At 44.2% G+C, this 13157-nt stretch overlaps 1 protein-coding gene across 1 annotated transcript in view; it reads right to left on the reverse strand.

Moving 5' to 3' along the window:
* The window catches only part of LOC114071747 (polypeptide N-acetylgalactosaminyltransferase 13), a 22651-nt gene extending 9734 nt beyond the window's left edge, over positions 1-12917 (reverse strand). Inside the window, exons 1-4 of the mRNA XM_027909603.1 lie at positions 12804-12917; positions 7084-7264; positions 2543-2682; positions 887-985 (exon numbers count right to left, since the gene is read on the reverse strand). Coding sequence (XP_027765404.1) covers positions 887-985; positions 2543-2682; positions 7084-7264; positions 12804-12911 — 528 coding nt within the window. The 5' untranslated portion in view covers positions 12912-12917. The remainder of the gene's footprint in view (positions 1-886; positions 986-2542; positions 2683-7083; positions 7265-12803) is intronic.
* Between the last annotated feature and the right edge of the window lie 240 nt (positions 12918-13157).

Below are 13157 nucleotides of genomic sequence, written 5' to 3' on the forward strand. Positions count from 1 at the left end.
ACGGGATGAGCTTTGAGGTCCTTTCCAACCCATTCTGGGATTCTCTGATTCCAGGGATAAGGGATGTCTGAACTGGCAATTAAGGAAGCTGGGTTTGGAGAAGTCACCATGATAAGAAGAAAAGTGAATGCTAATTAGGCTGATGCAGAATTCCCAGGCTGGCTTTGGTCCCACCCACACTAATTACAGAGACAATGATATTAATGCCACCTAAAAATAGAGGGTGAGGACACCCTGCATTTTACAGCTAAATAAAGAATGGATTTCACACATTCCAGTGTGACAGGTAAAACATTCCCCCAGGGATGGGGGTTCCAGCCTCTGCCAGGGCTGCACAACCTTCACATTTTGGACAATTCACATAAAACCTGTTCTGCTGTTGCCTCAACCTCCAGCCACCAGCGCCAGGAATTCCCTTGTCCTGGTGCTCAGCACCAAGGAGGGAAACTGGGAGAGATCCACTGTAAGCCACAGAAACACTCCAGATATCAGAGACACAACTCAAGAGCTGAAAATATATGAAATGGCCAAGATGATAAAATAAAATAGAGTAAGATAAAATAAACGGCTCAAAGAAATGGCTGAGTCCTCCCAAAATTCTTCTGACCCAAATCCAAAACACTTTGGGATGTTGATTACATTATTTTTGTGTAAAATAGAATTGAAATAGGTATTTTAAATCTGAAAATGTTTCTGTAAAATACTATGTTTTAATATAAAAATTACACAGCTATTTTTCACTCATATTTTTATAATGAGCCAAGGACCAGTGAGGGTCCCCAGGACGAGCCCCCAGCCCTACCTGGGTGACATTCCAGCTCTTCCACCGCTCTCAACCAATTATTGTACAAAAACCACACCTTTCCTCTCTTTTTCCCTCCTTTACCTGATTTCCTCCCATTCCATGGCAGTTGAAAAATCCCACTTTCTCGTTCTCCTTGCGGCCCATGTTGTCCAAACACTGGTTGGTTTCAACGTTCCTGATCTGAGGGAAGGAAAGAGGTCAGATATTCCCTGAAAGAAATGTCTGTGCAGAAAAAAAATCACGTTTCTAGAGCAGAAAGTACATTTTCTGTGCATTCAAATACAGGTATTGATTTATTTTAATGCGTTAACTTACTGAAAATTGTAAATACATCACATTCCCCAGAGAAGGTGACAATAAATACAATAAGAGTATAATGAGATTTTAAACTAGATATTAAGTGTGAAAAGCATTTGAAGGAGATCTCATTCGACCCTCCTTATATTTAGATTGCCCTGTACTCCAGGGGGAGTTTGGAGCATCATTTTTCCCTGGATCTGAGCTGAGGACGAGCCTGGTCACCCCCCTGCTGCCCTGCCAGGTGGGACAGTTCACACCCTGCCCAAATCTCCACTGAAAAGGAGAAAAACGACCGAAAAATGCACTTCTGCTGGCTCAGAATTCACCCCTTCCTGCTGCTTTGGGGCTCAAAATCCCCTTTCCTGCTCCAGCGGCAGCTGCTGGAACAGCCAGGCAGGAGTTTGAATTCCCAGCCCCTGAGCTGCTGTTTCCATGGAAACTGAGGCCACCTTGGCAAAAATCAGGTGTTTTAATAACTGTTTGATGACTTTCTCCCAGCTCTATTTTGCAGCCTGACAATGTGGCACAAACCCACGTTATTTGACACTTGTTAGACGAGTTCTTTCCTCGCTGTAAACCCACAATTCACTTTATTTTGCCATAATTTCACTGGGAACCCAACAGTGCCTTTTATTTCTCACTACAAAGGCAAGTTTCAATGGGAAATTACTTTCCTGGGTGTTTAAAAAAGCCATTTTTTCCCCTTTGATTGTTATTCTACCCTTAAATCAACCCATTCAAGAGCTTTTAAAAGTCAGCGTAGGTACAACTCAATAGAGCATTTTTAACAGTGAATTAGTTGAATTTTAAAGAGATTTCAGCTCCTGGTGGTATAAACCCATGGCATTATCAGGAATGTCTGTGATCCTCAGCTCCAGGCAGCCTGGCTGGGAAACACTCAATGAACAAACTACTTTCTTTTGTTAAAAAGCCCCCCAAAAAGCTTTTTTTTTTAGCCTGTTTCTGAACAATAAGGGATGATGGAAAGGGATGATGCATATTCATTATGTCAAAATATTTGTCCCAAATCTCACTTTTCCCGTCCACTGCTCCATTTCAAAGATAAATTTGGATGGTGAGTTGCTGTTGTAGTTACTGGTTTTCCTGCACTTCCTCATTTGCTGCTTTTACTGGTTTATTGCACTTACTGGTTTTCTGTGCCACTGGTTTCCTTTCCTTACAGGTTCCCTGCATTCCCTGTTTCCTGCACTCCTGGCTCCCTACATCCCTGGTTCCCTGCATTCCCTGTTTCCTGTACTCCTGGTTCCCTGCATTCCCTGTTCCCTGCATTCCCTCTTTCCTGTACTCCTGGTTCCCTGCATTCCCTGTTCCCAGCATCCCTGGTTCCCTGCATTCCCTGTTCCCCCCACTCCTGGTTCCCTGCATTCCCTGTTCCCAGCATTCCCAGTTTCCCGTGTCCCCGTGCCCATGCCATACCTCTCCCAGTGAGTAGTAGCGCCGTGGGATCTGGGAGTCGGGGTAGATGTTCTCCAGGTACCACGAGAAGGGTTTGCACTTGAGGCTCTCCCTCAGGGCCTTCCTGACGGACACATCTCCATAATCCACCTTCACCACACCTGGAACGGCGAGAGAAGGGCTGAGCAAAATCCCATTAAACCATCAGAGAATCCCACAGTCATGGAATGGTTTGGATTGCAAGGGACCTTAAAGCTCCCCTCGTTCCATCCCCTTTCCACTGGCAGGGACACCTTCCCCCAGCCCAGGTTGCTCCAAGCCCAGTCCAACCCGGTCTTGGACACTTCCAAGTGAACCAAAAGCAAGTCCAAAATTCCCTGTAGCCCAATTAAATCTCAATTTGGAGAGAGCTGTGGTCCAATCAGGGTTGGCAAAGCAGCAGCAGCAGCTCCCAGCCCTCACGTGGAACAGGTTGGACAACACTCCCAGATTTATCTCTGAAATCCACCCTGCGTTTCCATCATCTTCTACTTCCCATTGTTTATGGGATCTTGCTTTGAAACTCTCACAGGAGTGAAGCTCCAGGGATAGCAGAATATTCTGACAGGAAATCACACCTTGAAGAAGAGGATGATGGCAATTTTTAGAGAAATTCAGTACAAACCACAGTAAGAACATCCATTACTACCCACAACACTCATTTTGGATCCCTACTCATGCCCACATTTCCAAACATGGTTACATCTCTGACAAAGCAGGTTAATGTGTTCTCTGTGTCATTGTAGGAGGTGATGGAGTTCTAGATAATTAACTGAAATACAGCTGCCAATTCTTGCTCCAGGCTAAATCCAAGTGCTCCTGGAAGCACTTTATCCTGCTGACAATGGCCAGGAGCAACTGATGCTCCACCAGCTCTGGATCAGCGAAAGCCCCTCAAGGAGCCCAATGTTCTTGTGTGGTGCCGGGGAGTTTAAGTGGCACTTGCTCAGGCCCTGGGGAAATATGGCATAAAAAACTTCAGGAAGTGGAAATATTCAGCCCTGAAATTCCTGGATAGAAAAAGCAACAAACCTTTTCCCACTCAATCCAACTCAACCTCACCCTTACATTTCTGTAATTAAACAAACTCCTGGTTTTCCATTTTAACAGATGTTGAGGTGGGGAGGTTTTGGCGAGTTTGGCACTGGGCATCAGCCCCCTTTCTCTTCCAAGAGTCTTCCCTTTCTTGCCTAAATGCACATGGATAACATTCCCTGATCCCAAAACTCCTTTATTTTATATATAGATATATCTATATCTATATATTCTCCTCATCTTGCCTCCCAGCAAGGAGCTCATTTCTATGGATCCCAGCAACCCTCTCCATTTCCTCCTGCTCCATTTAAAGCCAGGCCATTATAAATCAATCCCTATTTATTGTCCCCACTTGCTGAATAATCGATGGGACTCAGAGGAAACATAAAAATAAGGAATGGCTCGAGTCTGCTCCCACTTAAATAAGGAAACATGAGGAAAACGTCCTTGGGTGCAACAAAGGAACGAAACACCAGGGGAAGCTGCAGAAAGGATGGATTTAAAGCATCTCAGGGAAGCAGCAGATTGTTTCCAGGGAGCAGCAGATGTGTTTGCAGCACAAATTAAATGGTTGCTGGCTTGTATTACACCTGATTTTTTTTTTTCCCCTCCCCTAACAGGCATATCCTGAAAAAATGGGCAGACCGGGGCACAGTTCCAAATTTGGCAAAAATGTGCCATTTCTGAGTGAGGAGATGTTAATTCACTATGGTAAAGGTGGATTAAAAAAAAAATCATCTGGAGTGAAACAGAAGAATTGAGAATAGTTTTATACATGAAGCCGAATTTTTGCCCCAAAAAAGCACAAAGAGACTGCTTTAGAGATAAAATTTGTTTCTTTAAAGCAGGAGGTATTTTAATGCAACGCGTTGGAGAGTTCCCAGGTCATCCTGGACAAAGAACTCTGTCGTGTACAATTAACATGGCTTCATACATTTCCAAGTTAACACTTGGAAAACTTAATCCATATGAGAGGTTTGCTCTGGTTTGGTGACTTAATAGAGGTGCCAATAAATCCCTGATATTTATTGGGGAAGGAGAGAGAATCGCTGAAAATAAAGGAATATTTTGGGCCCATTTTGCACCTCCAGGATGGGGATCTCCATTCCCCTCTGGGCACAGACAGGGAAAATCCCTTTTTGCAGTCAGACAATTGCCAGGGTTTGTCCTGATTTAGGAGGGAAATCCCTCCCCTTTCCACCTCCCAGGAGCATTTTAACCTCATCCCAAACGCTCCACGGCTCCAATCACCGACTCCAGCTGGGACAGGGCCACACACCAGCTCCTGTTTCACTGAGCAAATTCCTCCTTTTCCTTTCTTCCCTAAGAAAGGGGCTTTCCTTTAATCCCATCTGAGCGTATCCAGCATTTCTGAGGGTATTTTTTAAACCCTCATGAATTATTTGGCTTGTGGCTGGAGCTGCAGCTCCAAGGAAAAGCCCAAACTCCCTGTCAATGCAGTGTTCCACTAAACCAAGCAGACAAGTGTTCCTCACTGCAGGGATATTTGGGGATTTTTTTTCCCCTTTTTTTTTTTCTCTTTTTTTCAATCTATTTTTTTATTAAAAATTCTAGTTCCTGGTTCATCTCAGCACGTGGCAACAAACAGGCAGCACGGCCACGGCCACATTCCAGGGGCCCAGAAATAAAGAGGTTTTCCCTACCCTTAGGAAGGCACCAGTTTAAAACAATGTGCAAGACCCCCCCCAAAAAAAAAATTCAGAAGGGCTCTTCTTCAGCAGAGCTCTGTTTTTACGAGCAAGTCTATTGATCAAATTTTAATTTGGAGTCTAATTATTAGGTGTGCACCCTAATTATGCTGAGAGAGATATTTAATACTCTTCACTGGTGAAGAACCATTGGCTCTCCTCTCTCTCCTGGGATATCAGCTAAGGAATCCAATTAATCAGGTCCCAGGGGAGGAGTGGGAAGATGAGTCTGTGCTGATGGATAACAGCTTCAGAGACCTAATTACTAACATGCAACTTGCTTTGTTCTCAAGCAGAATTAGGCACAGATCTCTCTTTTTCTGATTAATAAACGAAGGAGAAAGGATAAAAAAAGCAGATTAAAAATATTGGGAACAATTTCTGATCTTTAGGAATGACCTATTAAAAAAAAATCTACTATTTTCTATGCATTTTTATGGAGAGTTTTCAGTTAGAATAGTAATTTTGTTTGCTAAATCTTTTCTCCTCCGTTTGCTTGTTAATCCTGGGGAACATCATGATCTCATTTTATCTCTCAATTAATACAGCACATTAATAAATCACTTCAAAAGAGAGCAGAAAATACCAAGACCACCTATATTTATTGGCCTAATTTCACCCTTTTCTTTCAATGAAATTGTCTCCAGGGGTTCTGTGTTGGAATTTTGTAACAAAACCTTGGGCAAACATAGGAATGTGTGACTGTAAAGATAGGAGGGCATGTTTAGAAACACCACATTTGGGCTCATTTCAGAAGGGAATGGTGGTTTTTCTTCACAGAAAAAAAACAGGTCCCTGTCCCAAGTCCCTCTCCAGCTCTATATTTAATGTATTTCAAAGGTATAGATCCATAAATACCTTTTTTACACCATTAACAGGGCACTTAGGATGTGCATGGTTATTTTTGTGGTGCATTAATTTTTCTGCCTTCCTAAAGGTTTTCCAGGCTGGATCCAGAACCATGGGGAAGGGAATTCCTGCAGGGAATTCCTGGCCCTGAGGGTTGTGCTCCCAAGGGCTCCTGCTCTCCATGCCTGAGCCAGAGCACCTCTGCTGCCCTTCCCACTGACATCCTCTCTAGGGACCTTCAGGGATTTTGGGGATAAACTGGTCAAATTCTGCATTTCTCAGACTAGGTGGGTCAGAGACCTTCCCTGCTTGGCTGCAAATGAGCATTATGGGAATAATGTTCAAAAAAAAAACCCTTCTGAACTGCAGGAGAGGAGGGGCCTTGCCTGGCATGTTCTTCCTTGGGAACAGGACCCGGAGGGGCTGGAGCGAGTCCAGGGAAGGGACCGGAGCTGGGAAGGGGCTGGAGCAGCAGGAGGGGCTGAGGGAGCTGGGGGGGCTCAGCCTGGAGAAAAGGAGGCTCAGGGGGGACCTTCTGGCTCTGCAACTCCCTGATGGATCCAGGTGGGAATTGGGCTCTGCTCCCAGGGAACAGGGACAGGAGGAGAGGGAACGGCCTCAGGCTGTGCCAGGGGAGGGGCAGGTGGGACATCAGCAGGAATTTCTCCTGGAAAGGGTGGTCAGGCACTGGCAGGGGCTGCCCAGGGCAGTGGTGAGTTCCCATCCCTGGAGGGATTTCCAAGCCCTGAGGATGTGGCACTGGGGGACAGAGGTCAGTGGTGGCCTGGGCGGTGCTGGGGAGTGGTTGGCCTCGATGATCTAAGAGGGCTTTCCCCACCCAAACCATTCCACGGCTCCATGACACCTCCACACCTCACACTTCCACTTCTCAGCCTCCCAGACCGCAAGGCCGAGGGATCGCCGCCCTACCCGGGGAGATGATGTAGAAGAAGTCCTTGAACTCGTCCATCCACACCTCCGCCAGCCTCCTGTTGTTCTTGTTGATGACGTGGCCCGTGCCCCCCGGGAAGGTGTAGGGGGTGGCCTTGCGGAACACGTGTCCCACGTGGGAGCAGGTGACGATCTCCAGGGAGCCCCCGCACTGCCAGATCTGGGAGGGAACGGGAGAACCGGGGTCAGACAGACACACCCTGCACGGGGGCACTCACTGATTTCCACGGGCCATAACACACGTTTAGAGAAACAGGGAAGAACCTTTACAGATACAAAAATTTTTAAATATATTTTATATATTATATATATAATATTTTATATATTATATATATAATAAATAATAAAATTTTATATATAATATTTTTATATAAAATATATATTATAATTTTTATTTTTATATATAATATAAAAATTTATATATAGGATATATATTATATTTTATATACATATTTTATATAATATAAAAAATTTTATATAATATATTATATTTTATATATATTTTATATATAATATATATTATAAATTTTTATATATAATATATATTATATATATTCTTATATAATATATTATATGTATTTTTATCTATAAAATATTATATATTATGTTATACGTATTATAAATATATTACACATATTACATATGAGAATATAATATGCAACAATAATATATATTTATGTTATATACTATATATTATATAGAAACTACATGATGTTTATACTGTATATAATATTTATATAATATATATTATACATATCCATTATAAATATATATATTAAAAAATATATATAAAATATATATATAATTTCATTCTTTATTACGAGGCCCCTCTGGTGATAAAGCATCAAGTTAAGGAGCCACTGGGTGGTTTGAACAGGAACACTGGTGAAGTCTTGTAATTAGAGCTCCTTGACACAGACCTGAGTTGCCATGGCAACCTAATGCAGATTTGATTTAATTAGGGCTCCCTCCTTTCCCCTAATTTCATCAGCATGAGGAGCGATGTGGCTCTGTGGGATCAGCCAGGACAGCATCCCAGTCTCCCTGTGCTTAACCCCCTGTGTGTGGCTGCTCAGGTGGCACCTCGGGCTGATGGATCCCAGGAAACACAAACAGCACCAAAGGGAGCAGGGAATAAACCCAAAATACACAAACTGGTGCGCTCACAAAGCAACTGGGAGGAACTGGGCAGCTCAGCAAGGAGGACACACAACCCCCCCACCAGTCCTGCTGCTCTCCCTGGCAGGAAATTCCTCCCACACCACCCTTTTTTAAAAAACACCTGTTCCTGGACACTTGGAAAGCACATTTTTGGCCCTCCTTGGTGCCATCTGCTCCCTGTGACAGCTGGAACAGGAGTGTGGATGAATCTGCATCCTCTTCTTACGAAAAGGACCTTTTTCAATGTTATTTAAGAAACCCAAACAAAGCAACTTTCCTGGATACTCCCATGTAAAGCAGCTGCTTTCCACAGGTTCCCATCCTGACAGAGGACTGTGGGATTTCGGGGATCTGTTCTGCACACAGCCTCTGGAATGCATGATGTGCAAATAATAAACAGGAGAAAAACATCCTCAAAAACCTAATACCAAAAATCTCTGTAATGAAATCAGCTAAACTGGTGCATCTTGAATATTTTCCCTACGGAATCCTAAGAGTCCTGACAGAGAGAAAATGAATGCAGCCCAAAGAAAGGGAAAAATGCAAGCACACAAACACATTTGAAGCACAGTTTGTGAGCAAACTGTGCTCCTCCAATGAGTTAATGCACTCACACAGCTGAGGAATATTGACAAGCACAGAGAGAGCTTTTCCATCTGCTTGCCAGGTGATTAGGGATTTATATTCCCCAAATTCCACTCCCCAACACGCAGAATTAATTCCAAGGTCACACTGGACTTCCAAAATAACCTCCCAGGCACGAACCGGCCCCGGGACCCAACTAAGCCCACACAGCCCTGGGATCCCAAAACCCAGAGGAGGGGTTGGGATAAAACTGGTTATTTCCATGTGTTCCAGTGCTCTGCTACACCTGGAATTCTGCAGCTGAAGGTGAGACCTCACACACGGGCAGGGTGAGGTGGCTGTTCATGATCTGCTGTACCTGGGAAAGCATCCACAGAATTCCAGAATGGTTTGGGTGGGAAGAAACTTTAAATCCCATCCAGTGCCACCCCCTGCCATGGGCAGGGACACCTTCCACCAGCCCAGGCTGCTCCAACCTGGCCTTGGACACTTCCAGGCATCCAGGGGCAGCCACAGCTTCTCTGCCCAACCTGTGCCAGGGCCTGCCCACCCTCCCAGCCAGCAATTCCTTCCCAATATCCCATCTAAACCAGTTTGAACACATTCCCTGTGTCCTGTCCCTCCATGCCTTGTCCCCAGTCCCTCTCCAGCTCTCCTGGAGCCCCTTTAGGCCCTGCCAGGGGCTCTCAGGTGTCCCTGGATCCTTCTCTTCTCCAGGTGATCCCCCCCAGCTGTCCCAGCCTGGCTCCAGAGCAGAGGGGATCCAGCCCATCAGCATTTCCATCACAAAACATTTGAATTGAACACTACACCAAGACACAAGTGAATTAACCCTCCCTGCCCTTTACTCATTTCCTGGATGAACTCCCACAGCACTCAAACAGAAACTTCGGAGCCCAAGAAGAACTTGTCCCATCCCTGAGGAAATCCACATTTCCACGTCCTCTTCTGCACTTCCAACAGCTGCCAGAAATCCCAAATAAACATCATCTTACCCCTGTCAGAGCACACACTTTCTTCCCCCAGCCCTGCTCTGGCCTACTTGGATTATTCTAAAGAATAATCTTTTTATTTTTCCCTGGTGCAGAGATTATTTTTAATACCCTTCCCCAAGCCACATGAGCTCCTTTCTGAGCAGCAAGTTCTCAGGGCATTCTCCAACTGGGAAAAAACATTTAGAGAACACAGCAGAAAATTAAAAATGTTTAAGGAATTCTATAAATAAAAATAAGGCTTAAGAATAAATGACGTTTTCATTATTAAATCAGACTCTCGGAGCTGGAAGAGGTTCCTGCCAGGACTGTTATTATTTTTTTCCAATTGCCTTTATTAAAAGACATCCCATAAAGGGCTCATTACAGAGCAATCAGCAGCACAGCAAAAAGACAAAATATTGATTTGCCCAGAAATAATCAAATTATCCCCCTTGGATGCCGCTCCAGAGCCATCCTTGAAATTCCTGGGGGCCCAAAAAGGGCTGCAAATCCTTTGAATGCCGATGTTTGGGATAATGGCATTTGTTTGGGGTGCTGTCACTGCTGCTGGCAGATGAGATGGTCCAGGGGGTGGAACCCTGGACGTGATCCAGGGAGGGAAAGGCTTTTGAGGATTCAGGAATTCACAAAACGGGGGGGTTTTGGGTATCTGGACCAACATCAAAACTCCCCCCTCCCACCTGATGATAAAACCCCCAAAATAAAAACAGCTCCAGGAACATCCTGAGGGCTCAACCCCACTACAGACATTTTCCAAACCACAACAGAGTCTCCTGTTTTCCATGAGATATTCCAGAGATGTCCTGCTGGATAATGGCAGGTTTGGAGCTGGAGGAACCTCCCCAAACCCTCGGCTCTCTCTGCTCCCAGTTTCCTGCAGATGTGTCACATCAGAGGGTCTTAAATACCTTTTCTGTCATTGACCCAGTGGGACTCGATGCACCTGAAATATTTGAGTGGCCTTTACAGAACAATTAATTTCAATCAGTAATTCCAATAAACAGCACCAGTTTATTAATAAATAAACAATAAACAATAAACCTTGGCCCTCTCATGGCAATATCCCAGGGCTGGAAATTCATCACTTTATTCATTTTATTTCTGCTCTTAACACCAAGCCCTCTCTCAGGCCATGCAAATATTCCAGGCTGGCAATGGTTCTTGAAATTAAAGTGGAAAAGTCTTCTGGAAACATAAAATCACGTTCTCTGATATGAAATTCATGCCTCAAAATTCGTGTGTCTCCTCTCCTTGCCACCCTCCCCTCAGCCTTAAAAAGTATTTTATATTCTGACTGTATTTTTATATTCTGATTATATTCTTATTACGGTCTTATATTCTTCTATTCTGATTATCAGAGCAAGGGCAGAGCTGCTGCCCTGCCTTTATCCCCTGGGATTTCTGTGGAGAGCACGGATATTGTTGGTCTTTGTCCCTGGGACTAAGATTTATAATTTAAAGCTGAAATGGAGATCTTTATGCTGGTATTCTCACTGAACTTATAGAAGTTAAGCCCATCTCTGGCTCACTGAGAGAAACATTGCATAGAATTCAAGTGCAATTTGAAACAGGGCTCTGGCAATGGTTATTTAGGGAAGGGAAAGTTTTACTTTATATATATTTATATATACATATATATATGTAAAGAAACCAAAAGCAAGGTGACCAACAGGCCCAGGAAGGTGATTCTGCCCCTCTGCCCTGCTCAGGTGAGACCCCACTGCACCTGCAGGGCCTGAAGGGGCTCCAGGAGAGCTGGAGAGGGATTTGGGACAAGGGATGGAGGGACAGGACACAGGGAATATCCCATTTAGGGCATTTCTTTACCATTTGCTGGGAGCTGGATAAATGATCCCGTGCTGCTCTGTATCATACCATGTATTTACAGAATCCAAAAATGGTTTGGAGCTGAAGGGACCTCAAAACCCACCTTGTTCCAACCCCCTGCCATGTCCATATTCTCCAATGCAGACCCTTAACAAAACCTCCCCTGTTTATCCCTTCGTGTTGGAGTTGGGGTTTCAGGGATTATCTTTTTTCTGCGGACAACCAAGGAGTGTTTTGGGGGTCTGCACACCAAAAAATGTTGGAATTCCTCATTTGAAACACTCAGGCTCAGCAGAAGTAACTCAACCCTTTGATTTTAGTGCAAAGCGAACAAATAAAGTTGATAGAAAATGGCCCGAAAATGCTTTTAAATTCTCAGTTGGTCCTCTCCAGAAATACCTCCTTCATCAAAACCTTCCAAGGGGTTTCTGTCACGGAAAATGGTCCTGGTTGAACAGCAAAGGCAGAAGAAGGGGACAAAGGGCCTCTCCAGGACGTGCTGTGGGTGCCAGACAGCAATCCCGGGGGTTATTGCCCAGAATTACTGCAAATTGTGCCCCATCAGAGCAGTTCAAAGCCATTTCCAACTCCCCTTCCAAGCACCACTTATCAAAGCCCCCATTTTCCAGCTCTCCTGTCTGTCTACAGGGCAGTTACTGAATGCATTTCCCTCAGAGATGTTATCCATGCCGTGGGAACACACCTATCCCAGCAGGAATACGGGGGTTTTCTGCAGGATGGGGAATTTCCCTCACACAGCCCCAAAAATCCCAGCCAGAACTTGCAAGTTCGTGACGTCACAACCTCCAAAACTCCTGTTAAAACACATATTTATATTGTTTTATAAATAAATTTACATCAGTATCTGTCATCAGTATCAGCTCGCAGGAAGCCTTGTTTCTTGTAAGAAGGAATTGCTGAAATACACATAATTTTGAAAGCATAAAACCCCCCCAAAGAGCATTAAAATATTTCATGCAGTAAAAAGGGTGGAAATATTGCAGGGAGGTGTTTCCCAAATCCTTGGAAATTCAAATTAAGCCACCTAAGAGCGCCCTGAGCGTGGGGTAGGAACTGGTACAGCACAACTGTGGGGTTTTTGGACAGAAAATGAAGGAAAACAGCAATTACCCTAAAAGACATTTCAAGATTCTCGCCACCCCAGATATCCATTCCTGCATCGTAAGTTCCTATCTCTTCAAAGTAGTTTCTGTCAATAGAAAATAGGCCACCAGCCATAGTAGGGGTCCTAGTTGAAAACAAACAGAAAAAAAAAAAAGAAACAAAAACAAGAAAACAAACAAAAAATAAAAAAGAAGAAAAGGGAAAAAGAAAAGAAAAAAGAAAAAATACCTTTTGAAAGACACTGTGGAATTGAGCAGCGACACTACAGCACATTTCACTACCTCCCACAGTGGGGCTACACAGCATTGCTACGCACACAGCTTGGACAGAAGCCACCAGGAACGAAGGGACAATCTGACT

Source organism: Empidonax traillii, unplaced genomic scaffold (genome assembly GCF_003031625.1).
Source record: "Empidonax traillii isolate 1590-97213 ecotype Southwest subspecies unplaced genomic scaffold, ASM303162v1 scaffold2254:size37206, whole genome shotgun sequence".
Classification (NCBI taxonomy): Eukaryota; Metazoa; Chordata; class Aves; order Passeriformes; family Tyrannidae; genus Empidonax; species Empidonax traillii.